At 66.5% G+C, this 27,627-nt stretch overlaps 1 protein-coding gene across 1 annotated transcript; it reads left to right on the top strand.

Moving 5' to 3' along the window:
- Window positions 1–21: 21 nt before the first annotated feature.
- COL16A1 (collagen type XVI alpha 1 chain) lies at window positions 22–27,347 on the top strand. The gene is made up of 72 exons (XM_072917971.1): window positions 22–296; window positions 752–821; window positions 1,080–1,192; window positions 3,010–3,072; window positions 3,179–3,296; window positions 4,431–4,554; window positions 4,633–4,908; window positions 4,986–5,066; window positions 5,883–6,014; window positions 6,882–6,935; window positions 8,115–8,150; window positions 8,500–8,526; window positions 9,267–9,329; window positions 9,463–9,504; window positions 9,590–9,634; window positions 10,180–10,215; window positions 10,354–10,416; window positions 10,526–10,570; window positions 10,659–10,754; window positions 10,863–10,901; window positions 11,106–11,150; window positions 11,612–11,647; window positions 12,416–12,532; window positions 12,614–12,649; window positions 12,735–12,770; window positions 12,846–12,920; window positions 13,012–13,056; window positions 13,151–13,186; window positions 13,283–13,336; window positions 13,502–13,618; window positions 13,704–13,739; window positions 13,856–13,963; window positions 14,050–14,172; window positions 14,251–14,304; window positions 15,115–15,156; window positions 15,239–15,274; window positions 15,411–15,464; window positions 15,532–15,600; window positions 15,696–15,740; window positions 15,823–15,849; window positions 15,920–15,985; window positions 16,090–16,143; window positions 16,222–16,275; window positions 16,345–16,398; window positions 16,487–16,531; window positions 16,614–16,730; window positions 17,701–17,736; window positions 18,395–18,469; window positions 18,600–18,644; window positions 18,924–18,968; window positions 20,320–20,373; window positions 20,459–20,512; window positions 21,151–21,204; window positions 21,374–21,418; window positions 21,502–21,555; window positions 21,635–21,670; window positions 22,500–22,562; window positions 22,678–22,749; window positions 23,175–23,228; window positions 23,336–23,380; window positions 24,176–24,220; window positions 24,326–24,379; window positions 24,463–24,516; window positions 24,628–24,678; window positions 25,138–25,227; window positions 25,323–25,358; window positions 25,467–25,511; window positions 25,595–25,783; window positions 25,883–25,949; window positions 26,033–26,209; window positions 26,797–26,874; window positions 26,957–27,347. The coding sequence occupies exons 3-72, from the start codon at window positions 1,117–1,119 to the stop codon at window positions 27,157–27,159; spliced, it is 4,818 nt and encodes a 1,605-aa protein (XP_072774072.1). The 5' UTR covers window positions 22–296; window positions 752–821; window positions 1,080–1,116; the 3' UTR covers window positions 27,160–27,347.
- The last annotated feature ends 280 nt before the right edge of the window (window positions 27,348–27,627 follow it).

Raw genomic sequence — 27,627 nt, 5'->3', positions numbered from 1 at the left:
GGCAGCGCTTGGGGGGCGGCTCGGGCTGCCCCCGGAGGGAGGCGGGGAAGGCGGCGGGGGCGGCGCGGCAGCTCCCGGTGTCCCGAGGAGGAGTTCCCGGTGTCCCGAGGAGTTCCCGGTGTCCCGAGGAGGAGTTCCCGGTGTCCCGAGGAGGAGTTCCCGGTGTCCCGCGGCGGAGTTCCCGGTGTCCCGAGGAGTTCCCGGTGTCCCGAGGAGGAGTTCCCGGTGTCCCGAGGAGTTCCCGGTGTCCCGAGGAGGAGTTCCCGGTGTCCCGCACCCCCCCGAGCCCCGCGCAGGTGAGCCCCGGGCAGCCCCGCACCGGGGCCGGGTGGAGCCCGGCGGAGCCCGGCCCCGCGGCGGGACGGGACGAGGAGGGATTCCCCGTTAATCACCGGAGTTAATCACGCCCCGGGGCCGCGGGGACCCGCGGGTGCGGAGGGTGCGGCGCAGGGAAGGCGGGCAGCGGGCGGGGGGCGCAGGGGGGTGGCAGAAGAGGGCCAGCGGGGCCGGGGGGCGACACAGGGGACAGGCGGTGAAGGGGTTGTGGCTCGGGACAGCGGGGCTGGGAAGGGCTGCGGGAGCCCCGAGCAGGCAGGCGGGGCAGGGCAGGGGTGGCCCCGCTGCCGGGGGTCCCGGGGGGTGCGTGGGGTGAAGAACGGGGCGCACATCCCGCTCTGGCAGCAGCCCCCGGGGCCGAGCGTGTCCGTCTGTCCCGGCTCGCTGCCTGCAGCCCCGGCTTGCCTCGTGGCAGGAAGCAGGAGGGGCGCCAGGTCGGGGTGACCTGCGGGGACACCGCGGGATCCACGCGGGACCGGCAGGAGGTGAGACCGTCCCGGGTGGGTGCACGCAGGTTTCACTCTGGGGAACCTCAGCCGCTGCATTTCCAAATGTTTGGGGTAAATTCGGGTGCTGGCAGGGCCATGCAGGGATGCTGAGGTTTGGGGTGGGTGGGGGCCACACTGACCCCCAAAACTGAGCCATGGCCGTGGCCGGGAGGGTCAGTGCCACTCCATGCTGGTGTGGGCGACCTGGCGGGCTGGTGGCCACCAGGTGCCCATCCCGGGGTGTCTCCCTTGCAGGTGGCCGTGCGGGCCCTGCGCCCGTGCCACGGGCACCATGAGGGGTCTCTGGGCCCTGGCGCTCGCCGGGCTCCTCAGCGCCTGCCAGGGGACGGAGCCGCTGCCAGCGGAAGGTGAGAACCACCGGGAGCCACCTCCCTCCTCGCTGTCCCTGTCACAGCTGGGCCAGCCCCAGGGGTGGCAGAGCCGAGGTGGCACCGGCGGCTGTGGCGGCTCCAGAGTGAGCACCGGGGCTTTGCTCAGCATCCCGTGCGGGTGAGGGGTCAGGGGGAGCGGAGCCGAGCCAGCCCGGCTGTGGGGGGACACCCCGACACCCCAACACCGCCCCCACAGCCGTGCCAGCAGGGAGGGATGGGGCTGGGGGACACTCGGTGCCAGCTGGCAGCCAAGGCAGTGGCATTCAGCTGCTCCGGGCGGGGCAGGTGAGCCAGGACAGCCCCGGGCAGGGTGAGAACCCACGGAGCTCCCGAGGGAGGTTTGGGCTCCAGCTGCCGGTCGGGAGGAGCTCTGGCCATGGGCTCTCACCGGGGTGATTTAGGCTCCTTGGTGACCCCTGCCCAGGTGGCAGTGACAGTGGCATTCACTGCTGTGGCATCGGTTGGGGTCCCCAGACCCAGGGCATGTCCCCACACCCCTGACCCTGTGGTCAGCCTGGTCCCCACATCCCGGGCATGTCCCCACCCCCCTGACCCTGTGGTCAGCCTGGTCCCCACATCCAGGGCATGTCCCCACACCCCTGACCCTGTGGTCAGCCTGGTCCCCACATCCAGAGCGTGTCCCCACCCCCCCTGACCCTGTGGCCAGCCTGGGGCACAAGCCACGGTGGTGCCAAGCTCTTGGACAGAGGTGGGCAGGGGTTTGGGGGTGGGGGGATCAGAGACCCTCCAGGAACATCCGAGGAAGAGTTGGGAGAATTTTTGGTGCCCATCCTCCTTCAGGGCCAGTTTGCATGGAGACAAAACAAATCCCTCTCTCCCTACCCCCCTGTTTACTCCTTTATCTCGCACCTCGCAACATCTGGCACATCTGGAGGTGGCTGGGTGCTGCCGGGGCTGGGATTTATCCTTGCAAACAGCAGCAGCACCCCCTGACCGCGCCTGCCTCGGCATTCCCCATTTCCTGCTCCTCAGCCTCCGCCTGTCCCCGAGGGCAGCGGGAGGGGACAGGAAGGGACAGCTCTCGGTGGCACTGCGGGTGTCCCTGGCGCCCGGCCGAGCCTCCTGATGCTGATTCCAGCCGCGGGGCTGCTCGGAGGCGAGACACGCCAGAGCTGGGGAGAGCATTTCACCCGTGGGAGGCAGCAGGGCCGGCTCTGTCCCCTCTGAGCTCTGTCCCTTCTGAGCTCTGTCCCCTCCAAAGCTCTGTCCCCTCCCAGCTCTGTCCCCTCCCAAGCTCTGTCCCCTCCCAAGCTCTGTCCCCTGTCCCCTCTCAAACCCTGTCCCCTCCCAGCCTTGTCCCTTCCCAAGTTCTGTCCCCTCCCAGCTCTGTCCCCTCTGAGCCCTGTCCCCTCCAAAGCTCTGTCCCATCCCAAGCTCTGTCCCCGAAGCTTTGTCTCCTCCAAAACTCTGTCCCCTCCCAAGCTCTGTCCCCTCCAAAGCCCTGTCCCCTCTGCTCTGTCACCTCCAAAGCCCTGTCCCTTCCCAGCCTTGTCCCCTACCAGCCCTGTCCCCTCTCATCTCTGTCACCTCCAAAGCCCTGTCCCCTCTCAGCCATGTCCCCTCCCATCTCTGTCCCCTCCGAGCTGCTCCTGGACCATTCCAGCCTCCTCCTCCCGGCTCCCGGGGCTGGGATTTACCCAGGGCACTTCCCCGGGGGCTGGCAGCACCCCGAGGCCCTCGTGGGCGTGGGGAGCTCTGCGTGTCCCCACCCTGCTGGTCCCACGGCTCCTGGGGACGCTGCGGTGACAGTGACGCGCTGCTTTGCCCCACAGGGGAGCTATGCCCGCACCTCTGGGACGAGGATCTGCTTGGGGACAAGTATGAGAACGTCACGGGTAAGGAAAGCCCCTCTTGGGCATCCCCTGACACCTCTGTGACCTGCCTGGGGACTGTCACCTGTCCCAGGGCCAGGTCTCATGTCCCCCCGGCTCTGTCCCGCAGGTTTTAACCTGGTGAAAAGGTTCGACCTGCTGAAGATCTCCTCCATCAAAAAGATCCGCAGCGCCCGGGGGCCGGCGGTGCTGCGCCTGGGCACCGTGCCCCTGGTGCAGCCCACGCGGTGAGTGGCACTGGCTGACCCCCGAGTGGCCTTGGGTGACCCCTGAGGTGGCCCTGAGTGACCCAAAACTCCTCCAGGCCACCCCTGGGTGTTGTAAAGTTGGGGTCTGGGTGGAGCTGGGTGCCAGGGATGCCAGGGATGCCAGGCAGCTCCGTGCCACCCGTGGGGACACCGGGCACCCCAGGGTGCCCCGACACCTTTCTCCTCGAAAGTAAAGCCCGTCCTGCTGGGTGGTGGCCAAACCTTGCTCAGGCAGGGCTCTGTGGCTGCTCCGTGCTTGGCAGAGCCAGATGAGCTCCAGAAGCTCCGAGCAGGGTTTTGGGGGGCTGCCAGGGGGGGCACAGAGCGACTGGCCCGTGTTCTCTCTGCCTCTGGTGCCCACGGTGCCAGGGCTGGCAGGCACGCTGCGGCGTGGCAGGGCGGCAGCGGATCCACGTCCTGCAGGAAACGCTGCGGCGTGTTCCTGCATCGCCCCAGGCTGGCACAGTGCCCTGTGGGCACGGGGCTCTCCGGAGGGCCGGCAGATCCAGCCTGGGCAGCCAAACCCTTGGATGGCTTCGGGAGGGAGGCTGGATGCTCCAGGCTGGTGTTGCTCTTGGCCGGGTGCTCCTGGCATCCCAAATCCAACCTTGGGGTGTCTGGAGACGGGGCCAGCTCAGGCTGTGCCATCCTGGGGGTGCCCACCCACCTCAGCGCCCCGTCAGGGTGTCCCCGTGCCCCATGGGGAGCAGAGGGCACCGCTGGCCTCATCCCAGTGCCCGTCCCTTGGTGCAGCTCCAGGGCCGTGGTTTGGAAAGCCGCGGGTGTGGAGCTGAGGCCGGAGCAAAGATTTCCTTCCAGTGGATGAACTGGGCAAAGCTGCCAGGGCCGCCTTGGGGGTGATGGATGCATTTCCTGGCTCCCCAGCACCAAAATTTTGGGGTGCAAGCACAACCCTGGGTGCTGCAGCCTCACCAGCACCTTTGGGGCGCACGGTGTGGGGCAGGACCCGCTGTGATGGTGCCACCGGTGGGGACAGAGCACGGCAGGACCCACAGTGGGGGGTTGTTGGGGTGCTGCTGCCACCTGAGAGTGGGTGCTACCAGCCTCGGTGCCAGCCCCATGCCCAGAGCACCCCAAGAGCTGTCCCCACAGGCAGGTGTTCCCCCGGGGGCTGCCCCCCACCTTCACCCTGGTCCTCACCTTGCTGCTGAAGAAGAACAGCACCGGGGAGCACTGGCACCTCTTCCAGGTCACCGACCGGCAGGGATACCCCCAGGTACACCCCGGGGACCGCGCTGGGACACCCCGGGAGCAGCCAGGAGCCGTCCCTGAGCGCTGTCCCCTCTGTGCCCAGCTCTCCCTGTCCGTGCACGGCCCCGAGAGAAGCCTGGAGTTCCAGGCCCGGGCTCCGGGCACCGACTTTGTCAGTGCCATCTTCGCGGGCAAGGCCGTGGCGTCCCTGTTCGACGGGCGCTGGCACAAGGTGGTGGTGGCCGTGCAGGGCCGCGCCGTGTCCGTGCACCTGGACTGCGCCTCCATCGCCTCCAAGCCGCTGGGCCCGCGGCGAGCGCTGGCCCCGGAGGGCAACGCCTTGCTGGGGCTGGACGCCGCGCGTGGCACCCCGGTCCGGGTGAGTGCCCGGGGTCAGGGGGGCTCTGCCCGCCGTGCCAGGGCCACCCCTGAGCTGTCACCCGCGCCCCGCCGCAGTTTGACATCCAGCAAGCCCAGATCTACTGCGACGCCCAGCTGGCCGGGCAGGAGGGGTGCTGCGAGATCTCTGCCAGCGGGGTGAGTGTCCCCGAGTGTCCCTGAGTGCCCACAAGTGCCCCTGAGTGTCTCTGAGTGTCCCTGAGTATCCCTGAGTGTCCCCGAGTGTCCTCGAGTGTCCCCAAGTGTCTCTGAGTGTCCTTGAGTGTCCCTGAGTGTCCCCAAGTGTCCCCAAGTGTCCCCAAATGTTCCTGAGTGCCCCCGAGTGCCCCTAAGTGTCCCTGAGTGTCCCTGAGTCCCCCCGAGTGTCCCCAAATGTCCCCAAGTGTCCCCGAGTGCCCCCGAGTGTCCCCAAGTGCCCCCGAGTGCCCCCGAGTGTCCCCAAGTGCCCCCGAGTGTCCCCGAGTGCCCCCGAGTGTCCCCAAGTGCCCCCGAGTGCCCCTGAGTATCCCCAAGTGTCCCCGACTGTCTCCGAGTGCCCCCAAGTGTCCCTGAGTGCCCCCGAGTGTCTCTGAGTGTCCCCGAGTGCCCCCAAGTGCTCCTGAGTGACCCCGAGTGTCCCTGAGTGTCCCCAAGTGTCCCCAAGTGCTCCTGAGTGACCCCGAGTGTCCCTGAGTGTCCCCGAGTGTTCCCAAGTGTCCCTGAGTGTCCCCGAGTGTCCCCGAGTGCCCCTGAGTGTCCCTGAGTGTCCCCGAGTGTCCCCGAGTGCCCCCACCCCAAACCCAGCCGGACCCTGGAACTGCCCTGTGCACTCTCAGGGTTTTCCTCACAGGGGAAACTGAGGCACAACGAGGGCAGGTCTGTCCCCTTTGTGCCACAGCCCCGTGCTGGCTGTCCCCACGTCCCCGGCTGTCCCCTGCCACCCTCCCTGCCACCCCCGCCGCTGTGTCCCTGCAGTGCCAGACGGAAGCGCCCAAGACGCGGCGGCAAGCGGAGCTGCTGCAGAGCAGCAACCTGATCGAGATGGTGCCGCAGCCCGAGGGCCGCGTCTTCACCCGCTGCTTCTGCCTGGAGGAGCCGCTGGGCACCGTGAGCTCCGCCCGGGCCACCCCGCTGCCACCCCCGTGCCCGGCCCGTCCTGCTCCCCATCCCCACCCCTGGGCCCGTCCCGCTCCCTGTGTCCATCTCCATCCTCATCCTGGGCCCCCGTCCTGTCCCCTTCCATGACCCCATCTCCATCACCTCCATCTTCATCTCCATCTCCATCTTCATCTTCATCTCCATCTTCATCTTCATCTTCATCTTCATCTTCATCTTCATCTTCATCTTCATCTTCATCTTCATCTTCATCCTGTTCCCATCCCCATTCCCATCCCCATTCCCATCCCATTCCCACCCCATTCCCATCCTAGTCCCACCCCATTCCCATTCCCATCCCAGTCTCATCCCATTCCCATCCCAGTCCCCATTCCCTTCCCATTCCCTTCCCAGTCCCACCCCGTTCCCACCCCATTCCCACCCCGTTCCCTTCCCAGTCCCATCCCAGTCTCACCCCATTCCCACCCCATTCCCATCCCATTCCCATCCCATTCCCACCCCATTCCCACCCCATTCCCACCCCATTCCCATCCCATTCCTACCCCATTCCCACCCCAATCCCATTCCCACCCCACTCCCACCCCACTCCCACCCCATTCCCACCCCATTCCCACCCCAGTCCCACCCCCGCCGTTCCAGCCCTGCCTCAGTTTCCCACCCGGTGCGAGGCCCGGGGGGCGGCCTCGGTGGCCTCCGGATGACGAGGGACGGGAAGGTGCCACCGCTGAGGGCCAGCCGGGTGCCAGGGCTGCCTCCTCCCTGGATTCCCGGGCAGGACAGCCCAGGACTGGCACAGAGGGATCCCCCAGGCTGGCACCGCCCGGGCAGGTGCCACCACACGCTCTTCCCTCCCTGCAGGAACCGGGCAGAACCTCCGCAAGGATCAGCCCGAGGGACCATCCCAAGGACAAGGTGAGCGTGTCCCATCCTTGTTCCTTTCCAGTGCCACCTCGAGGTGCCACCCACTGTGCCAGCCCTGTCCTGGCTCTGTCCTGGCTCTGTCCCTGCCCTGCGGCTGCTCCGCTCCCCCGAGCAGGAATCGGGGCCCCGCTGGCTCCGGCTGCCGCTGGAGCCATCCCAGCTCTGGCCAAGGTCCAGCTGGTTCCCTCCGAGCGTCTCCGGAGCGCTGCCGGAGCTGGGAAAGGCCTCCAGCTCCTGTCCCTCACCCCGAACATCTCCGGGGTCCCTCCTGCCACCACGGCTGTGTCGGGGCTGGAGGCCACGGGGACACGGCCACACCCCGCATGGGTCCCCAGTGCCCCAAATCCGAATTTGGGTCAGGCCCGAAATCCGAAATCCGAAATCCGAAATCCGCACCAATCCTGGGCAGCTCCACCCAGGAATTCCCAGGGAGCGCCAGGGCTGGCGGGAGGAGCTGCTGGGGATCCCCATGGGTGTGGGGTGCTCAGGGGAACGGGGGGGCGGTGGGGTTTGGGGTGCTGTGGGGTTTTGGGGTGCTGGGGAATTTGGGATGCTCAGGAGAATGGGGGGCTGTGGGGTTTGGGGTCTTTTAGGGTGCTGTGGGGTTTGGGGTGCTGTGAGGTTTTGTGTGCTCGGGGGTTTGGATTGTTGTGGGGTTTGAGGTGCTGTGGGGTTTTGGGTGCTCTGGGGTTTGGGATGCTGTGGGGTTTGGGGTTTGGGTGCTAGGGGGTTTAGGGTGCTCTGGGGTTTGGGGTGCTGTGGGGTTTGGGGTTTTGTGCTGTGGGGTTTGGGGTGCTGTGGGGTTTGGGGTGCTGTGGGGTTTGGGTGCTGTGGGGTTTGGGGTTTTGTGCTGTGGGGTTTTGTGCTGTGGGTTTTGGGTGCTGTGGGTTTTGGGTGCTGTGGGGTTTTGGGTGCTGTGGGTTTGGGGTGCTGTGGGGTTTGGGGTTTTGTGCTGTGGGGTTTTGTGTTGTGGGGTTTGGGTGCTGTGGGTTTGGGGTGCTGTGGGTTTTGGGTGCTGTGGGCTTTGGGGTTTTGTGCTGTGGGGTTTGGGGTGCTGTGGGGTTTGGGTGCTGTGGGGTTTGGGTGCTGTGGGGTTTGGGTGCTGTGGGGTTTTGGGGTGCCACGGGCCGTTGTGGGGCCGCTCCCAGCTTCCCCCCCTGTCCCTTGCAGTGCCCTCCCTGCCCGGCCCCGCTGGCACCAGGAAACGTGAGTGTGGCGCTGGCCGCGGGCACCCCGAGCTGGCACCCGGGGGTGACAAAAGCCACCGCCCCGCTGCCACCAGCCCCCCACACCCCACGGCTCCTCCTGGCCCTGCAACATCTGGAAGGGCCCTGATCCTTTCCAGATGTGGCCCCATTCCTGCAGCAGCCGCTGGCTGGGGTGGGGTGGGGTGGGGTGGGGTGGCAGGGGGGTGGCAGGGGACCAGGACACTCCGTGCCCCATGGTGGCACTTGGGGACAGAGCGCTGGGACAACGGGCACCGTGGCGGGCTCAGGGCTCTGCTGCTGCCACCTTTCGAAGGCTCCTTGGGGACACTTCCGTCCTGTCTCCACAGGCCACCCTCGGTCCCCCAGGCCCAAAGGTGGGTTTGTCACCTGCCAGGACACCCGGAGCTCCTGCAGGAACGGGGGCACGTGGTGCCAGAGCAGCCCTGCCAGGACCTGTGGGGACACCTGTGTCTGTCACCCACCTTGTGCCCATTTGTCCCCCACCCTGTGCCAGTTTTTCACCCATTCTGTGCCCATTTGTCCCCCACCCTGTGCCAGTTTTTCACCCATTCTGTGCCCATTTGTCACCCTTCGTGTGCCTGTTTGTTCCCCTCCCTGTGCCCATTTATTCCCCACCTTGTGCCAGTTTTTGACCCATTCTGTACCCATTTTCCACCCACCCTGTGCCCATTTATCCCCCACCCTGTGCCCATTTTTCACCCACCCTGTGCCCATTTTTCACCCACCCTGTGCCCATTTATCCCCCTCCCTGTGCCCATTTGTCACCCTCTTTGTGCCCATTTTTCCCCCACTCTGTGCCCATTTATCCCCCACCCTGTTCCTGTTTATCCCCCACCCTGTTCCTGTTTATCCCTCACTCTATGCCCATTTTTCCCCCACTCTGTGCCCATTTTTCCCCCACTCTGTGCCTATTTTTCCCCCACTCTATGCCCATTTTTCACCCACCCTGTGCCTGTTTATCCCCCACCCTGTGCCCATTTTTCACCCACCCTGTGCCCGTTTATCCCCCACCCTGTGCCCGTTTATCCCCCACCCTGTGCCCGTTTATCCCCCACCCTGTGCCCATTTTTCACCCTCCCTCCCTCTCCTGCAGGGCACCAAGGGCGAGCGGGGCCTCCCTGGCACCGCCGGTGGCAAAGGGGAGAAGGGTGACCGTGTGAGTGTCCCTGCTGTCCCTGTCCCCACTGTCCCTGTCCCCGCTGGCCCTGGGGGTCCCTGGCACACCCCCTGCCCTGGGGGTGCTCCTGTCCCCCAAACCCCCCGTCCCTGAGCCACCTCCCCCTCCGCAGGGCACGGACTGTGTGCGCACCCACCCCGACGGCCCCGTGCAGGTGAGACCCCCCAAACCCTCCCCAAAACCCCCTCCCCATCCCTGCCTCCCCTCTCACCTCCTCCTCCTCCTCCTCTTCCTCCCAGTGTGCCGAGGGCCCGCGGGGTGAGAAGGGGCAGCGCGGGCAGGTGGTGAGTGACACCTGGGGACAAGATGTGGGGACACTTGGGGGTCCCCCTGCCCTGGGCTGGGGCGGGGGGGGGACAACTCTGCGGGTCCAGCTCTGTGTGGGCATGAGAGGAGCAGGAGGTGACCCTGCACCAGCCCACCTGGGCACCCACATGAACCCACCTGGGCACCCACACGAACCCACCTGGGCACCAGCATGAGCCCTCCTGGGCACCCTCACGAGCCCACCTGGGGCATGAGCACACCTGGGCACCCACACGAACCCACCTGGGCACCCACACGAACCCACCTGGGCACCCACACGAACCCACCTTGGCACCCACATGAGCACACCTGGGGCACGAGCCCACCTGGGCACCCACACGAGCCCACCTGGGCACCCTGCATGAGCCCACCTGGGCACCCATATGAACCTACCTGGGGCACGAGCCCACCTGGGCACCCACACAAACCCACCTGGGGCACGAGCCCACCTGGGCACCCACACAAACCCACCTGGGGCACGAGCCCACCTGGGCACCCGCTTTGTCCCGTTTTTCCCCCGCAGGGACTCCCGGGCCCAGCTGGCACCGAGGGGCAGAAGGTGAGTCCAGCCCACCTGTGTGTCCTGGCATGGCAGCAGGGACACCTGGGATGGTGGCAGAGGTGCCAAGACCTGCACCAGCACCAACCTGGGTGACACCACGGGTGACACCAGAGGTGACATCTGTCTGTCCTGCAGGGCCAGAAGGGTGAGAAGGGTGATGGGGGACTGCAGGGCAAGCCAGGCCGCCCTGGGCGTGATGTGAGTAGTTCTGGGGGGTACCTGGGCACCCCCTGGGCACCCCTGGGCATCCCCCAGGCCAGGGGGATCTGCCCACAGGAGCCTTCACACCCCACTGCCCTCCCGGCAGGGCCGGCCCGGAGAGATCTGCGTGGTGGGACCCAAGGGCCAGAAGGTACCTGGGGGTTTGGAGGTGCCAGGTGGCAGATGGGGCACCTGGTGGCACTGCCAGCACTGCCACCTCCCCTCTCGTTGCCCTGCAGGGTGACCCCGGCCTCGTGGGACCGGAGGGGCTGGCCGGTGAGCCAGGACCCCCGGGCAAGCCCGGCTCTCCGGGGGTTGGCATTCCAGGGAAGCCGGTGAGAGCCCCGTGCCAAGGCGGTGTCCCCGTGGTGGCACTGCCGTGGCAGTGGGAGGGCTGGCCAGGGCACCCCAGCAGGGCTAACACCGCCCTTTGTCCCTTTCAGGGTGACCCCGGTGGCCCCCCAGGTCCGAAGGGAGAGAAGGTGAGTGCAGGGAAAGGGGTGCCAGGCCTGGCAGGGCACAGCTGGATCCCACAGCTGGATCCCACAGCTGGATCCGCCAGGGCTGAGCTGGAGCCACCGACCGCTCTGGGTGGCCCGAGGACGTGGCCTGGGGGGACAGGGGGGACAGGGGGGTCCCCAGGGCTGCGGGGTCGCTCCTTGCTGAGCTCAGCATTTCCCACCCAGGGCAGCCCGGGGGCTCCCGGACCCGGAGGATCGCCCGGGACCCCCGTGAGTACCGGCACCGGCAGCCAAACCGGGGGCAGGGCGGGATTTTGGCTCGGGGTCGGGGCCGCTCGGCCGGAGAGGGGCCGGGAGCCGAGCCCGGAGCCGAGAGGGATTTGGGAAATCGGGAACCGAGAGGGATTTGGGAAATTCGGAACTGAGAGGGATTTGGGAAAAGTGGGAACCAAGAGGGGTTTGGGAAATTTGGAGCCGAGAGGGATTTGGGAAACCGGGAACCGAGAGGGGTTTGAGAAATTGGGAGCTGAGGGATTTGGGAAATTTGGAGCCGAGAGGGATTTGGGAAAAGCGGGAACCGAGAGGGTTTTGGGAAATCGGGAGCTGAGGGATTTGGGAAAAGCAGGGATCTCCCCGTGCCGGAGCTGGGTGCCAGCTGAGGGTGCTGGGTGGCACTGGGGGGGCACAAGGTGCCTCCCTGGAGCGGCCCCGTCCCCACTTCGCTCCCGCAGGGTCTCCCCGGAGTGCTGGGGCCGAAAGGAGACAAGGTGGGTGCGGGGACACCGTGGGTGAGGTGACACCGTGGGTGAGGTGACACTGTGGGTGAGGCGACACTGTGGGGACAGTGACACGGTGGGGACAGTAACATGGTGGGAGCAGCGACACTGTTGGTGAGGTGACACAGTGGGTGAGGTGACACTGTGGGTGCTGTGACACTGTGGGTGAGGTGACACCGTGGGTGAGGTTACACGGTGGGGACAGTGACACGGTGGGGACAGTGACACCGTTGGTGCGGTGACACCGTGGGGGCAGTGACACAATAGGTGAGGTGACACTGTGGGTGAAGTGACCCTGTTAGTGAGGTGACATTGTGGGGACGGTGACACGGTGGGGACGGTGACACTGTTGGTGCGGTGACACCGTGGGGACAGTGACACAGTGACTGCTGTGACACCGTGGGTGCGGTGACACCATGGGTGCGGTGACACAGTGGGTAAGGTGACACTGTGGGGGCAGTGACACGGTGGGTGAGGTGACACCGTGGGTGCGGTGACACTGAGGGGGCAGTGACACGGTGGGGACAGTGACACTGTGGGTGAGGTGACACTGTGGTGGCAGTGACACAATAGGTGAGGTGACACTGTGGGTGAAGTGACCCTGTTAGTGAGGTGACACTGTGGGTGCGGTGACACTGTGGTGGCAGTGACACTGTGGGTGCGGTGACACAGTGGCCAAGGGCACATTCCCCGGCCACGGGTCTGTCTGGGACATCCTGGGGGCCACCCCAACCTCTGTGTCACTGCTCCCCCGGGCAGGGCGAGCCGTGCCAGCTGTGTCCCTCTGTCCCCGAGGGGACACTCGGTGCCATCGGAATCCCCGGCAGGCCGGGAGCGCGGGGGGAGCCCGGAGCGCCCGGCAGGGACGGGGTCTCGGTGAGTGGGAGCCCACGGGGGGGTGGCAGCAGCGCTGGCACCTCAACACCCCTGATGTCCCCTCCCTTTCCCCCTTCCCAGGACACCCCCGGCCCCGCGGGACCCAAAGGGGACAGGGTAGGTGACACGGGCTGGGCTGGCTTGTCCCCAGCTCCGGTTGGGGGACACCGAGCAGCGCCCAGCTCCCGCTCTCCCTTCCCAGGGCGATCCCGGCATCCAGGGCGCGAAAGGGGACAAGGTGAGTGGGTGACCCTCCGTGCCACCCCCGCCTCGGCCACCGCAGCCCCTGAGCTGTCCCCTGCTGCCACCCCAGGGGGACTCGTGCCAGCCCTGCGACCTGCGCGTCCTCGCCGCGCTGCGGGACCTCGAAGGGGAGCCGGGGCTGCCGGTGAGTAGCGGGGTGGGACCCCCCCCACCCCGTCCCGGGGCACCCTGGGGTGCTGTGGGTGCCGGGACAGTGACCACTGCGTGTCCTGCAGGGCCAGGCGGGGCTGTCCGCGCTGGCCGGGATCAAGGGGGACAAGGTGAGTGGGGTTGTCCCATGGGTGCCGGACAGGTTTGGCTGATCCTGAGCCGAATTCTGATCCTGGCCCTGCCCCTGGCCCTGCTCCGTTTCAGGGGGACAGCGGCCATGTGGGACCCACGGGCAGAGCGGTGAGTGGGGACATTGGGGGGTTCAGGGGGCTCAGGGGTGTCAGAGGCGAGGTTTGGGGACCCTGGTGTCACCTCTGCTGTGGATTTTGGGTGCAGGGAACCCCGGGAGAGAAGGGAGCTCCAGGTGCGCGGGGGCCCAAGGGAGAGAAGGTGAGTGCAGCACTGGGGCCACCCCTGTCCCTTCCTGTCCCTTCCTGTCCCTGCCTGTCCCTGCTGAGACCTGGGCTTGGGACAGCGCTGGGGTGAGGGGGTCGCGAGCCCCCCGCCACGTCCCTGTCGCCAAGGCCACCTCCCAGCCGCGATGTCCCCCCGCAGGGCGAGCAGTGCGGGCAGTGCCCTCCCACCCCGCAAGCCCTGCAAGGGACAGCGACAGCGCTGGCAGTGCCGGGGCCACCGGGTGAGAGGGGTCCTGCTGGCCCCCCGGGCAGAGCGGTGAGTGCCCCCCGTGCCCCCCCGTGCCCCCCATGCCCATTTTGGGGGGGATGCCCCATCCTGACCCGTTCCTGCCTTTCCCCAGGGCAGACCCGGCGAGGCTGGCGAGAAGGGACAGAAGGTGAGAGGGGCTCGGGGTGGCACCGGGGTGGGGTCAGTGGTGGCAGAGGGCACCGTGACCTCTCTGTGCCGTGTCCCCTCCCTCCCTGTGCCAGCTTTGTCGCCTCTCTTTGCCAGGGCGACGCTGGCAGCCCCGGGGACCCGGGCACGCCGGGCACGGCCGGGGTCCCGGGGCTCTCGGGTGAGCCTGGCATCAGGGGACCAGCCGGCCCCAAAGGCGACAAGGTGAGAGCCCCCACATTTTGGGCAGCTGTCCCTTGTCCCCGCGGTGTCACCCACCCCTCCGTGCCTCTGCTGTCCCCTCCCCGCAGGGAGACGCGTGCGAGCCCGGCCCCGCCGTGCTCGGGCACCTCCCGGACGGGGTTGGCATCCCGGGCAAACCCGGCCCCAGAGGGGAGCGGGGCCCGCCGGGCAGCGGCCAGCCGGGCAGACCCGTGAGTGTCCCCGTGTCCCCTCCCCACGGCCGCGCCCTCGCTGGCACCGTGCCCCGGGGTGACCCTGCTGTGTTTTAGGGGAAGCCGGGGCTGCCGGGGGTGCGGGGTCCTGCCGGGCCCAAGGGGCTGCAGGTGAGTGGGGGGCGGGTGTGGGGTCCTGGGGACACCCCCGTGCCCCTCTGTGTCCCCTGTGGGGTGTGGGGTCCTGGGGACACCCCAGTGCCCCTCTGTGTCCCCAGTGGGGTGTGGGGTGTGTCCTCAGTGGGGTGCAGGGTCCTGGGGACACCCCAGTGCCCCTCTGTATCCCTTGTGGGGTGTGGGGTGTGGGGTTCTGGGGACACCCCAGTGTCCCTCTGTGTCCCCAGTGGGGTGTGGGGTGTGTCCTTTGTGTCCCCAGTGGGGTGCAGGGTGTGGGGTTCTGGGGACACCCCAGTGCCCCTCTGTGTCCCTTGTGGGGTGTGGGGTCCTGGGGACACCCCAGTGCCCCTCTGTGTCCCCAGTGGGGTGTGGGGTGTGTCCTCAGTGGGGTGCAGGGTCCTGGGGACACCCCAGTGTCTCTCTGTGTCCCCAGTGGGGTGTGGGGTGTGTCCTTTGTGTCCCCAGTGGGGTGCAGGTGTGGGGTACAGGGTCCTGGGGACGCCCCAGTGCCCCTCTGTGTCCCCAGTGGGGTGCAGATGTGGGGTGCAGGGGACACCCCAGTGCCCCTCTGTGTCCCCCGTGGGGTGCAGATGTGGGGTACAGGGTCCTGGGGACACCCCAGTGCCCCTCTGTGTCCCCTGTGGGGTGTGGGGTCCTGGGGACACCCCAGTGCCCCTCTGTGTCCCCAGTGGGGTGCAGGTGTGGGGTACAGGGGACACCCCAGTGCCCCTCCGTGTCCCCCGTGGGGTGCAGGTGTGGGGTGCAGGGTCCTGGGGACACCCCACTGCCCCTCTGTGTCCGTAGGGCGAGCCAGGACCGCGGGGGATCGGCCAGCCGGGACCACAGGTGGGTTTGGGGGGCCTGTGCTGTCCCCTGCTGTCCCACGCCGGGTGGCTCTGGTGGCTTTCACACCCTCTGCTCTTCCCAGGGAGACCCCGGGAGCAGCGGCCCCCCCGGACCCCCCGTGAGTAGGGTTTGGGGTGGGGTTTTGGGGTGCCCAGCCCCGGCTGATGGGGTCACACCCCTGCCAGCCTCTGTGTGGCTTGTGGCACCTCTGGGGACAACCTTGTCCCCTCCCCAACACCCTGTCGTGCCCCCAGGGCCCCCCCGGACCGCAGGGACCCCCGGGGATGGCAGCAGAGAAAGGTGCCAAGGTAAGGCAGCGTCCCCCCGCCCCCGGTGCCCGCCGTGCCCCCCATTCCTGCCGTCCTTCCTCCGCAGGGATCTCCGGGCCCCAAAGGTGCCACGGGACCCCCTGGAGCACCCGGGAGCAGCGTCACAGGACCCCCGGTAGGTCCTGGCCCTCCGGGATGGGCAGTGCCACCCTGCTGGTGCCTTCATCCCCATCGAGCCAGGCGGTTTCCTCACCCTCCTCTTCCTCGCAGGGCCCCGAGGGGCAGCGGGGTCCCCCCGGCCCCGGTGGGCAGCCGGTAGGTGTGGGGGGTGTGCCAGGGGGGTGGGTGGGGGGCACCGGGGGCACCCCTAACGCCCATCTCTGCTTTCCTCTGGCAGGGGGAGAAGGGTGCCCAGGGAGAGAAGGTGAGTGGGGCTCTGGGTGCACCCCCCGTGCCCCCCAAACCCGCCCTGCCCTCACCCCCTGTGCCCACAGGGAGACCCCGGCGAGTGCTCCTGCCCCTCCAACCCCCGCCAGGACCCCAGCTACAACGGGATGCCGGTGAGTGGCACCCCCCTGGCACTGTGCCACCCCCCTGGCACTGTGCCACCCTCGGGGGCACCCCCCGGGCCCCGTTTCACCCTCCCGGCTTCTCCCACCCGCAGGGAGCCCCAGGATTATGGACCGGGATGTCCTGGCAGCCCCAGCCTGGCCCGCAGGTCGGTGCCACCCCCGCCGTGCCCCTGCCACCCTGCTGGCCCCTCGCCTCTCTCTGATGGTGTTTTGGGGTCTTACAGGGCCCCCCCGGAGCTCCCGGCCCCCCCGGGCCGCCCGGTGCCCCCGGTCGCCAGGTGAGCCGCGGGGAGAGCGGGGGGCACATCCTCACCTTTCCTGGGTTCGAACATCCCCTCTGGATTTAGGGAATGCCGGGACACAACGGCCTGCCTGGACTGCCAGGACCGGCCGGAGACCTGGTAGGTGGCGGTGCCACGGCAGTGTCCCCTGTCCCCGCTGTCCCCAAGGCGGGGACAATCCCTCCCTCCACCCCTCTCTCCTTTCCAGGGACCTCTGGCCGTGGTGGCGGAGAGGAACATCGAGGTGCTGAAGGTGAGAGGTTGGGTTTGGGGTCACCCTCCTGCCCCGGGGCACCCCTGGGGGCACCCCTGATTCCCCTTTTCCCCCTTTCCAGACTCTCTGCGGGGACTGTGCCCAGCTGCAGGCAGCCCTGGAAGCTCCCGGGGCAGCGGAGGGGGAGAAGGGCGATGGGGGCATGCCAGGCGCCCCTGGCAGCGAGAACTGTGCCAGGGTGAGCGTTCCCACAGCTCTGGGTGGGAATTTGGGTGCCCGACACCCCGGGGTGAGGATGGAGAGATGCCCCTGAGTCACGGGGAATTGGGTTGGGTGAAATTTGGGTGCCCGACACCCTGGGGTGAAGATGGAGAGACGCCCCTGAGTCACAGGGATTTGGTTTGGTGAAATTTGGGCGTTCGACACCCTGTGGTGAGGATGGAGAGATGCCCCTGAGTCACAGGGAATTGGGTTTGGTGAAATTTGGGTGCTCAACACCCCCTGGCCATGTGGGGTGAGGATGGAGAGATGCCCCTGAGTCGCGGGGAATTTGGTTTGGTGAAATTTGGGTGCTCAACACCCCCTGGTGAGGATGGAGAGATGCCCCCAGGTCATGGGGAATTGGGTTGGGTGAAATTTGGGTGCCCGACACCCTGGGGTGAAGATGGAGAGATGCCCCTGAGTCGCGGGGAATTGGGTTTGGTGAAATTTGGGTACCTGACACCCCCTGGTGAGGATGGAGAGATGCCCCCAGGTCAAGGGGAATTGGGTTTGGTGAAATTTGGGTGCCCAACACCCCGGGGTGGGGATGGAGAGATGCCCCTGAGTCACGGGGAATTGGGTTTGGTGAAATTTGGGTGCCTGACACCCCCTGGCCGTGCAGGGTGAGGATGGAGAGATGTCCCCAAGTCACGGGGGTTGGGTTGGGTGGGAATCTGGGTGCCGGACTCCTCATGGTGAGGATGGAGAGATGCCCCCGAGTCATGGGGAATTGGGTTGGGTGAAATTTGGGTGCTCGACACCCCGGGATGAGGATGGAGAGATGCCCCCGAGTCACGGGGGTTGGGTTGGGTGGGAATTTGGGGGAGGTGCCGCGCTCTGGGGACAGTGGCCGCTCTGGGACCGCGGGCACACCCCGGGGGGGTCCCGGGCAGGGGGGACAGGCCGGTCCTGTGCCACAGCCGGGTGACTCCGGCCTTTTCCCGCAGTGCTTGGCGCAGTTCCCGCGGGCGGAGGAGGCTCGGGTGAGTGACCCTGGCTGTCCTGGTTTGAAAAGCAAAACCAGTGAGAGGCTCTAAGTCAGAAATACAATTTATTAGGAAAAGGGAACAAAGAACCCAATATATACAATAGCACAAAAGAAGAACCACTGGCAGAGTCAGAGACACAGCCTGACACTCGCTGGCTGGGGTGGTGGTGGCAGATGTGGCTCTGTCCAAGCCGTGCTCCTGCAGACTGATGGAGTTTCCCTCTGGAGGTCCAGTGCAGAGAAGGTCTCAGCTGTTCCTCTTGGAACAGGGGATTTACTCGCTGTTTGCACAACCCCATTTATATCCTTGATGGCATCGTTTGGCTCCTCCCTCTGGGCGGAGCATCTCACGATAGAACTCTGTGATCTTCTCAGCCATGTGGCTGAAAGGACAGCTCCTCCTGGAGGGACTTATCTCTGAGATAAGGGAAAAAAAAAAAGATTGCAGCTCGAGGTGGTAATGGAACACACCCCAATATTATAACCCAGGACACCGCTGTCCTGGTGCCACCCCCTGCTCCCCAGGGATGCTCCCTGCCGGGCCATCCAGGACTGTCCCACAGCTGGGAGGGGTTTGGGGAGGCTTGGCAGGGCTCAGCGCGGGTGGCAGAGCCACCGCGGGGTTCCTGATGTGTCGCCACCACCGCTGGCAGGGTGACAGCCCGGACTGCGCGGGTCACCCGGGGCTGCCGGGAGCGCCAGGGATCCCGGGAGAGCGAGGAGAGCAGGTGGGTGAGCCCCAACCCATCCTCTGCTGCCCCCCCAGCCCTTCCTGGGGGCTGGGGCACATCCCGGGCTGTCCCTCGGGGCTGTCCCCACCTCGCTGGTCTCACCTGGCACCCCCATTCCCCCCGCCAGGGCTCCCCAGGGCTGCGCGGACCTCCAGGACCACCCGGACCCATCGTGAGTAGCCCTGCCCGGGCTGGGCTGGGGTGGGGGGTCCTGGGGGGCTTGGAGCCCCTCAAAGCAGGTTGCCAAAGGGGCCTGGCACCTTGCCCTGAGGCCGTGGCGACGGGCGAGGCGCGGATGTGACATGGCACGGCACGGCGCGGATGTCCCCGCGGATGCTGGCGAAGGAGGTGACGCTGCTGCCAGCCCGGAGGTGGAGCAGGAGCTCTGTGGCACCCCCAGGTTCTCAGGCCAGGCTTTTCCAGGCTGTGACCTCCCTGTTTCTCCCCTCAGGGCCCCCCAGGCTTTCCCGGAACGCCGGGCGCCCCCGGACTGCCCGTAAGAACCCAGCACGGCTCCGCTCTGTGCCCTCGTGTCGCTGCCGCTTGGTTTGGCCGTGTCCCCTGTCCCTGTCCCCGTCGGGACAGCCGCGGCACAGCTGCCCCACCCCTCCCACTCCATCTCCATCCTGCCATTCCCCCTCCTCCATCCCAAAGCAGGGGGTCCCGGCGGACCCGGATTTATTTGGGGACGATCTTCCTCAGTTCGGGGACCCGCTGCTGCCACTCGCCACCTGCCGGGTCCCTTCGGCACGGCGCGGCTCCGGGTGTGCCAGGGAGCTGCCAGCCGGGCCGGGTGACCTGTCACAGCTGCCCTGTTGGTCACCAGGGACACCCCTCATGGAGACCGGGAGGATCCCGTGTGTGGCCTGGGCTCATCTTCCTCCTCCTCCTCCTCTTCCTCTGGTCACTCCTGTGTGGTCAGCACCATCCTCATCTTCATCTCCATCTTCATCCTCACCTCCACGTCCATCGCCACCCTCCTGCTCCCGCCCTGCCACTCACCACAGGAGCTGGCTCATCCTCCTCCTCCTCCTCCTCCTCCTCCTCCTCTGGTCACTCCTGTGTGGTCAGCACCATTCCCATCCCCGTCTTCATCTCCATCTTCATCCTCACCTCCACATCCATTGCCACCCTCCTGCTCCCACCCTGCTCGCTCGCCACAGGAGCTGGCTCATCCTCCTCCTCCTCCTCCTCCTCCTCCTCCTCCTCCTCTGGTCACTCCTGTGTGGTCACAGCCTCCACCACCACCTCCATCTTCATCTCCATCTTCATCCTCACCTCCACCTCCCTCTCCACCCTCCTGCTCCCGCCCCCGGCAGTGGGGCTGTGCCAGCGGCTCTCGGAGGACCCTGCGCTCCCTCCCGCTCGTGTCCCCTCGCCCACTAATGTCACCGCCACCCCACGGCCCCTCTGGGGCTCTCTGGGGCTCTCTGTGGGCCGTGCTCTGCGGTGTGCCAGCGTGTCCTGTCCTTCTCTGTCACCTCAGCACCACCTCACCCCCACTAACCCCCCACCCCACCCCGGAGGTCCCCGTGGCGCTCCGGGCTGTCTCCGTGTCACCCCGGGAGGACGGGGGGCACCAGGCTGGAGCTGGGGGCTGCAGCCAGAGCTGGGCACCCCACGCAGCCCCCCAGGGCTGAGATTTCCATGCCGCCAGGGTTTGAGCGTCCCCACCACGCCTGGGCACTGCCCCCAGTGCCCGCAGGGGTGGAGGGAGCCCAGGCAGGGTCCCAGCAGAGGTCACAGAGCCCATGGGCTGTGCCCAGGTTCTGCTGCCAGGTGGGCACAGCCCTGGGAGGAGCTGTAGGAGACCCCCCCCCTGCATCTCCTGTCTTCTCCCCACCAAGGGTCTCCAAGGGGAGCGTGGCCCTGCCGGGCTGGCCGGAGCCAAAGGGGAGCCGGTGAGTGCTGGGGGACGCTGGTGGCCCATGGGGGGTGGCACCTGGGGCGCTGCAGGTGGCTCAGTGGCATCACCCTCACCCACAGGGACCCCCAGGACAACCCGGCTACCCCGGGGCCACGGGGCCCCCCGGCCTTCCTGTGAGTACTGGGGGGACCAGGCAGCCCCTGCCAGCCCCCAGCCCCCTTGGGGGTCCCCAAGGCCCTCCTGGGGCTCACTGAGACCCCCCCGTGTCACAGCTGGGGGACCCTGGTGGGCACAGAGCGCCGTGTTCCTGCAGGGCTCATCCTCCCTGTCCTGCCCAGCCAATCCCACCACACACATCCCCAGTGCCCTGCTCGTCCACGCCACAGCCTCTGCACCCTGAGCGTGTCCCGCCTGTGTCCCCGTGTCCCCTCTTCTCTGCCCCACATCCCATCCCTGCGCCACATCCCATCCCTGCCCCACCTCCCATCCCTGCCCGAATCCCATCCCTGCCCCACATCCCATCCCTGCCCCAAATCCTGCCCATGTCCTAAATCCCATCTATCCCCCAAATCCCACCCGTACCCCAAATCCCACCCATGCCCCATGTCCCACCCATATCCCATATCCTACCCGTACACCAAATCCCATCCCTGCCCCAAATCCCACCCGTACCCCAAATCCCACCCATGTCCCAAATCCCATCTGTGCCCCAAATCCCATCCATGCCCCGAATCCCATTAATGCCCCAAATCCCACCCATGCCCCAAATCCCACCTGTACCCCAAATCCCACCTCGTCCCTCCTTCCCCAGGGCAGCAAAGGCGAGCGAGGCTACGCGGGTCCCCCTGGCGAGAAAGGGGAGCTGGTGAGTCCCCCCGGTGCCCCCTCTCCGTGGGCACTGGGGCTGGCACCTCCCCCTGGTGCCCCTCTCCGTGGGCAGTGGATTTTGGGGGCTCCCCCCGGTGCCCCTCTCCGTGGGCACCGGGGCTGGCACCCCCCAGCCACCCCCACCCACTCTCTTCCCGTCCTCCCAGGGCCCCCCCGGCGTGGATGGGCTGCCCGGTCCCGTGGGGCCAGCGGTAGGTGCCCACCCTTGGGTGCTGTGGGGTGCTGTGGGGTGGTTTTTGGGGCGCTCCCACCACCCCATCTCGTCTCTCCGCAGGGTCCCAGGGGTGAGCGCGGGCTCCCGGGAAGCGCCGGGGAGAAGGGGGACCAGGTGAGTGTCCCCAAAGGGGACAGGACCCCCCAGGACCCCGCGGGCTGTGGGGTCCGGCTCAGCTCCTGTCTCTCCTCAGGGTTTCCAGGGCCAGCCCGGCTTCCCGGGACCGCCGGTGAGTAAATCCCGCCTGGGTGGGAGTTCGGAGTAAATCCCAATGGGAATTCTGAGTAAATCCCAATGGGAATTCTGAGTAAATCCCAATGGGAATTCTGAGTACATCCCAATGGGAATTCTGAGTAAATCCCCCTGGGGATTCTGAGTAAATCCCAATGGGAATTCTGAGTACATCCCAATGGGAATTCTGAGTAAATCACCCAGGGAATTTTGAGTAAATCCCCCTGGGGATTCTGAGTACACCCACTTGGGAATTCTGAGTAAATCCCAATGGGAATTCTGAGTACACCCCACTGGGAATTCTGAGTAAATACTAATGGGAATTTTGAGTAAATCCCACTGGAAATTTTAAGTAAATCCCCCTGGGGATTCTGAGTAAATCCCCCTGGGGAATCTGAGTACACCCCCCTGGGAATTCTGAGTAAATCCCTGGGAATTCTGAGTAAATACCAATGGGAATTCTGAGTAAATCCCACTGGGAATTCTGAGTACATCCCACTGGGAATTCTGAGTAAATCCCACTGGGAATTCTGCGTACATCCCACCAGGAATTCTGAGCAAAGCCCAATGGGAATTTTGAGTAAATCCCTGGGAATTCTGCGTACATCCCCTGGGGATTCCAGCAGCTGGCAGAGGGACCCCATTCCTGGCTGCGTGTCCCCGTGTCCCCGCAGCTCCAGGGATGGGGACAGGGAGTCCTACAAGGGGGACACGAGTGGGATGCGGCGCAGGGAGCAGCCCCAGATCAATCCCACTAACCGAAGCCAGGAAAAAATGGGATTTATTACTGGGATCCCCTCTTTACTCAACACCCCTCTCCTCTTTAGGGTCCTCCTGGTTTCCCGGGAAAGGCCGGTCCCGCTGGGCCGCCCGGGCCCGTGGCAGAGAAGGTGAGTGCCAGGCCCGGGTGCCCTGGGCGCTCGGTGTCCCCGCGGGTCCCTCGGGCCGTGGCTGCCTTTGGTGCCCGGCCCCGGCCATGCCTGGCACCTCCTGTGGCTCTTGCAGGGCAGCGAGGGCGTGCGCGGCTCCCCGGGCATGCCAGGGCCCCCCGGACCCCCCGGACCCCCGGGAATCCAGGTATGGCCCCCGCATGTGGCACCCTTGGGTGCTCCTGGGAGCACCGCTGGCTGTTCCCATCCCCAGGGACATGTTCCCATCCCCAGGGATCTGTTCCCATCCCCAGGGACCTGTTCCCATCCCCTGGGACCTGTTCCCATCCCCAGGGATTTGTTCCCATCCCCAGGATCTGTTCCCATCCCCAGGGATCTGTTCCCATCCCCAGGGACCTGTTCCCATCCCCAGGGACCTGTTCCCATCCCCAGGATCTGTTCCCATCCCCAGGGATCTGTTCCCATCCCCAGGGACCTGTTCCCATCCCCAGGACCTGTTCCCATCTCCAGGATCTGTTCCCATGGCTTGGGGTGCCCTGACCAAGCCCCTCAGGGCCCCCCAGCCCTCCCCAGTGCAAACCCCCCTGTGCCACTGTCACCTTGTCCCCACAGGGCCCTGCTGGCTTGGAAGGACTGGATGGCAAGGATGGCAAGCCAGGGCTGCGGGTGAGGCTCTGGAGCTCTCAGGGTTTTGGTGGAACCCCGAGTGAACCCCGGGTTTTTCCTTGCATCGCCCCCCAGGACACCCCCAACCCGCGTCTCTTTCTCCCCAGGGTGACCCCGGCCCCCCCGGGCCACCAGGGATGATGGGTCCTCCGGTGAGTGCCACCCTTCCTTGTCACCCCTCCCTGCTGCCCCGTGCCTGGCACGTCCCTGCAGCCCAGCCGGGTGCCCTGGGCCGGGGCTGTCCCCTCGCGTGTCCCTGGGGACACCGAGCCGTGGGTGGCATCTGCAGGGGCAGGGGCAGCGCCGTGCTCTGTGGGAGTCCAGGGCTTCCCTCTGGCTGCCCTGGGACCCTGGCAGGGGTCAGGAACCCCCCTGGACAGAGCCCCCAGAGACACTGTCTGTGATCTCTGCCCATGGAAAAGAGTTTTCAATCTTACAGGATGAATTACCAGCTCTGAGTGTTTGATATGAGTAATAATTAAGTGTGGCACGGGTGCAAAAGTAAAATTTTAGGATTCTAGATGAGGGGCCCAAAGGGGACAAGATGGAGGAAATTGGGTGTGCCTTGTCCTTTTTCTCCTTCTTCATGCCCTCCATGTTTCACTGTGGTGTTGGCATTTTTCTGTTGGTTCAGGCTGGGGACACACTGTCCAACGTAGGTGACAGATATTGGCACGTTATTGTAAATCCAGCACAGGTAGTTTGTGGTATTTAATGTTTGTACCATCCCACTGAGGGCAGAGCCCCACACGCTGCCCTGCAGGACAGAGCTGCGGCAGGGCAGCAGAACATGTTAGAGATAAACAGAATAAACAACCTTGAAACAGCACAGACCAATTATGGCTTCTGCTTTGGCAGCGGGGCTGACAGACAGAGACTTTTTGCAATTTTGGAATCATCAATACCTCAGATTCCAACACCCACCCAGCTCTTTGCTCTCTCTCCAGGGTTTCAAGGGCAAGACAGGGCACCCAGGGCTCCCAGGACCGAAGGTGAGCGATGGTGACACTGGCTGGTGACATCCCCAAGGACCTGGTGACACCCCTCGGGCCTGGCCACTCCCTGCTCTGCACGTGATGTCCCTTCCTCCTTTTTAGGGTGACTGCGGCAAACCCGGCCCCCCGGGGATCACGGGCCGGCCGGGAGCCGAGGTGAGCGAGGGCTGGGTGACCCCTGGGCCACCCTGCCACCACCCCCTTCCTCCTCCTCCTCCTCCTCACCTTGCCTCCCTCAGGGTGACCCCGGACCCATGGGACCCCAAGGCCGGCAGGGACCCCCAGGGCTGATCGTAAGTTGGAGCTGCACCCATGATTTGGGGATCCCAGCGGGGATCCCATGGGTGCAGGGAGTGGGGACACCACCCGTGACCCCCAGCTGACCCCCCCGTCTCTGTCCCCAGGGTCCCCCTGGCAGCCCGGGGCAGCCGGGACCTGCCGGGATCGCTGGGGTGGTGAGTACAGCCGGGCCCCCGCTCGGGGTTTGGGGTGGGGGTGAGTGGCTTTGGGATCACCTGATCCTGGCCTTGGGATCACATGATCCTGGCTTTGGGATCACCCCATCCTGGCTTTGGGATCACCCCATCCTGGCTTTGAGATCACCCAGTTCTGGCTTTGAGATCACCTGATTCCGATGCTTTGGGATCACCCGATCCCGATGTTTTGGGATCACCCCATCCCGGTGCTCTGGGATCACCCCATCCCGATGTTTTGGGATCACCCATCCCGGTGCTCTGGGATCACCCCATCCCGATGTTTTGGGATCACCCATCCCGGTGCTCTGGGATCACCCCATCCCGATGTTTTGGGATCACCCCATCCCGGTGTTTTGGGATCACTCCATCCCGGTGCTCTGGGATCAGGATGTTTTGGGATCACCCCATCCCGGTGCTCCCGCTCTCTCCTCCGCGCAGGGGCTGAAGGGCGAGCGCGGTTCCGTGGGCGAGCGGGGTCTGCCGGGAATGCCGGGCCAGCCGGGACCCCCGGGACACCCGGGACCGCCGGTGAGTGCAGTGGGACCCTGTCCCCCATGGCGTGGGGACCTCGGGGGTGTCCCCGTGGTGCCACCACCCTCACGCCGCCCCCTTGCACCCCGCAGGGCGAGCAGGGAGCGGACGGGCCCGTCGGGAAGGAGGTGAGCGCGGTTCTCTGGAGCGCCAGCGCTGGATTTTGTCATCCTCTGCCTGTCCCCAGGGTGTCCCCAGGGTGGGGACATCCCTGTCACGCTGCTCCTGTTTTCCAGGGACCCCCAGGAAAACCGGGCATGGCGGGCCCGGCCGGACAGAAGGTGAGGCTGTGCCGTGCCACCGGTGCCACCGCACTGTGCCACCGCTGTCCCGGCATGCCAGGACCGACCTCTCCTGTCCGCAGGGTGACACCGGAGCCCCCGGCGAGCGGGGCTACCCCGGGGAGAAGGGCAGAGCCGGGATGCCCGGGGGGCCGGGCAAAAGCGGCTCCATGGGGCTGGTGGGGCCGCGGGGACCCGCGGGGGAGAGGGGACCCCCGGGCTCGCCGGGCCCCGCGGGCAGCCCCGGCCTCCCGGGACCCCCGGGGATGATGGTAAGGACGGGGGACCGTGCGGGGCGGGGGGCAGGACGCTGTCCCTGCGGCGGGGCGCGGTGGCCGCGGCCCCTCGCGTGTCCCCTGGTGTCCCCGCAGGGAGATGTGGTGAATTACGACGAGGTCAAGAGGTTCATCCGGCAGGAGCTGAACAAGATGTTTGACGGTAACGGGGGGATTGGGGTGGCCGCGAGGCCCGGGGACCGTCCCCGCGTCCCCTCCGGCTGAGCCGGGTCCGTGTCCCCGCAGAGCGGATGGCGTATTACACCTCCCGGCTGCACTTCCCGCTGGAGATGGTGGCATCCCCGGGCAGGCCCGGTCCCCCCGGGAAGGACGGGCTGCCCGGCCGGCCGGGACCCCCCGGCTCCCCCGGGATGCCGGGTCAGATCGGCAGAGAGGGGCGGCAGGGCGTGCCGGGCATGCGGGGTACGTGTGCCCCCCACCCCGGGGCGCTCCCGGTGCCCCCAGGACCCTCCCCATGTCCCTGGGGTGTTTTCCAGGGCTATTTCCCGATGTCTCGGGGGTGTTCCTATCGTCCCCATCACGTTCCCGGTGTTCCTGGAGTGTTCCAAGTGTCTCTGGGCACTCCCAGTGTCCCCATCATGATCTCGATGTCCCTGGGGTGTTCCCGATGTCCTTGGGGTGTTCCCACTGTCCCTGGGGCATTCGGAGTGTCCCTGAGATGTTCCAGGTATCCCTGGGATGTTCCTGGTATCCCTGGGTTGTTCCCAGTGTCCCCGGGACATTCCCAGTGTCCCAAGGACATTCCCAGTGTCCCCCCCTCAGTGTCCCCGGGACATTCCCAGTGTCCCCGGGCTGTTCCCAGTGTCCCCGGGCTGTTCCCAGTGTCCCCGGGACATTCCCAGTGTCCCTGGGCTGTTCCCAGTGTCCCTGGGCTGTTCCCAGTGTCCCTGGGCTGTTCCCAGTGTCCCCAGTCCAATCCCAGGGCTGGCACTGGGCTGCTGTGGCTGTGCCAGGATCTCACCCCTCCTCTCCATCCTCCTCTCCCCCAGGCGAGCCGGGTGCCAAAGGCGAGAAAGGCGAGAAGGGCGTGGGGCTGATGGGGGACAGCGGCCCCCCGGGACCCCCAGGTGAGCCCCCAGCCCCACCCTGAGCTTTGCTGCCACCCCCTCACCCTGTCACCCCACCTCCCTTTCACTCCATCTCTTCCAGGTCCCCAAGGGCCACCAGGCTACGGCAAGATGGGTCCCCCGGGCCCCGTGGGGCAGCAGGGCATCCCGGGCATCCCCGGTCCCCCCGGTGCCACGGGGCAACCGGGCAAGACGGGGCACTGCAGCCCCGCCGAGTGCCTGGGGGCCGTGCCCATGGAGCAGCCGCTCTTCCAGCCCAAGAACGTCAAGGGTCCCTTCGGCTGAGCGGCCCCGCGCCCCCCGGGCCCCCCGAATTTGCTGTTAATATTGTTAATTGTGTTTCCCCGCTGTGCCGGGGCCGTGCCGGTGCCGGCGGGGCTCGGGGGTTGTACAGCTCCGTGGTAATCGCGGTGGGGTGGGTGGATCCTGCCCCAAAAATACACCAGTGCTGGTGCCCCCGCGGCTCCTGGCTCCGTGATGGGCACGGGTGGGTCTGTGCCGCCTCCCCAGGCTGTCACCACCGTGTCACCACCGTGTCACCACCGTGTCACCACCGTGTCACCACCCTGGCACCGAGGGATGCTGCTCGGGCCGGTTCTGATGCCACTCTGGTTGGGGACACGGTGACCCTGAGCTCCCTGTGACCCTGGCATGGATGGGGGATCCCAGCCCTGATCCCACAGGATCCCACAGGATCCTGGCCCTGTCTCGGGGCAATCCCAGCCGTGATTTGTGTGATTTGGGGTTTTCCCA

Source organism: Taeniopygia guttata, chromosome 23 (genome assembly GCF_048771995.1).
Source record: "Taeniopygia guttata chromosome 23, bTaeGut7.mat, whole genome shotgun sequence".
Lineage (NCBI taxonomy): Eukaryota > Metazoa > Chordata > Aves > Passeriformes > Estrildidae > Taeniopygia > Taeniopygia guttata.
The sequence above is the reverse complement of the archived record's forward strand: the minus strand, read 5'-3'. Positions and strand labels throughout refer to the sequence as shown.

Bases quoted from the DNA above. Each gene is read 5' to 3' on its own strand.
- COL16A1 (XM_072917971.1), top strand. From the start codon at position 1,117: ATGAGGGGTCTCTGGGCCCTGGCGCTCGCCGGGCTCCTCAGCGCCTGC. The intron at 10,216-10,353 runs GTGAGTCCAGCC...TCTGTCCTGCAG, and splicing joins CTGGCACCGAGGGGCAGAAG to GGCCAGAAGGGTGAGAAGGG. The intron at 11,151-11,611 runs GTGAGTACCGGC...TCGCTCCCGCAG, and splicing joins GAGGATCGCCCGGGACCCCC to GGTCTCCCCGGAGTGCTGGG.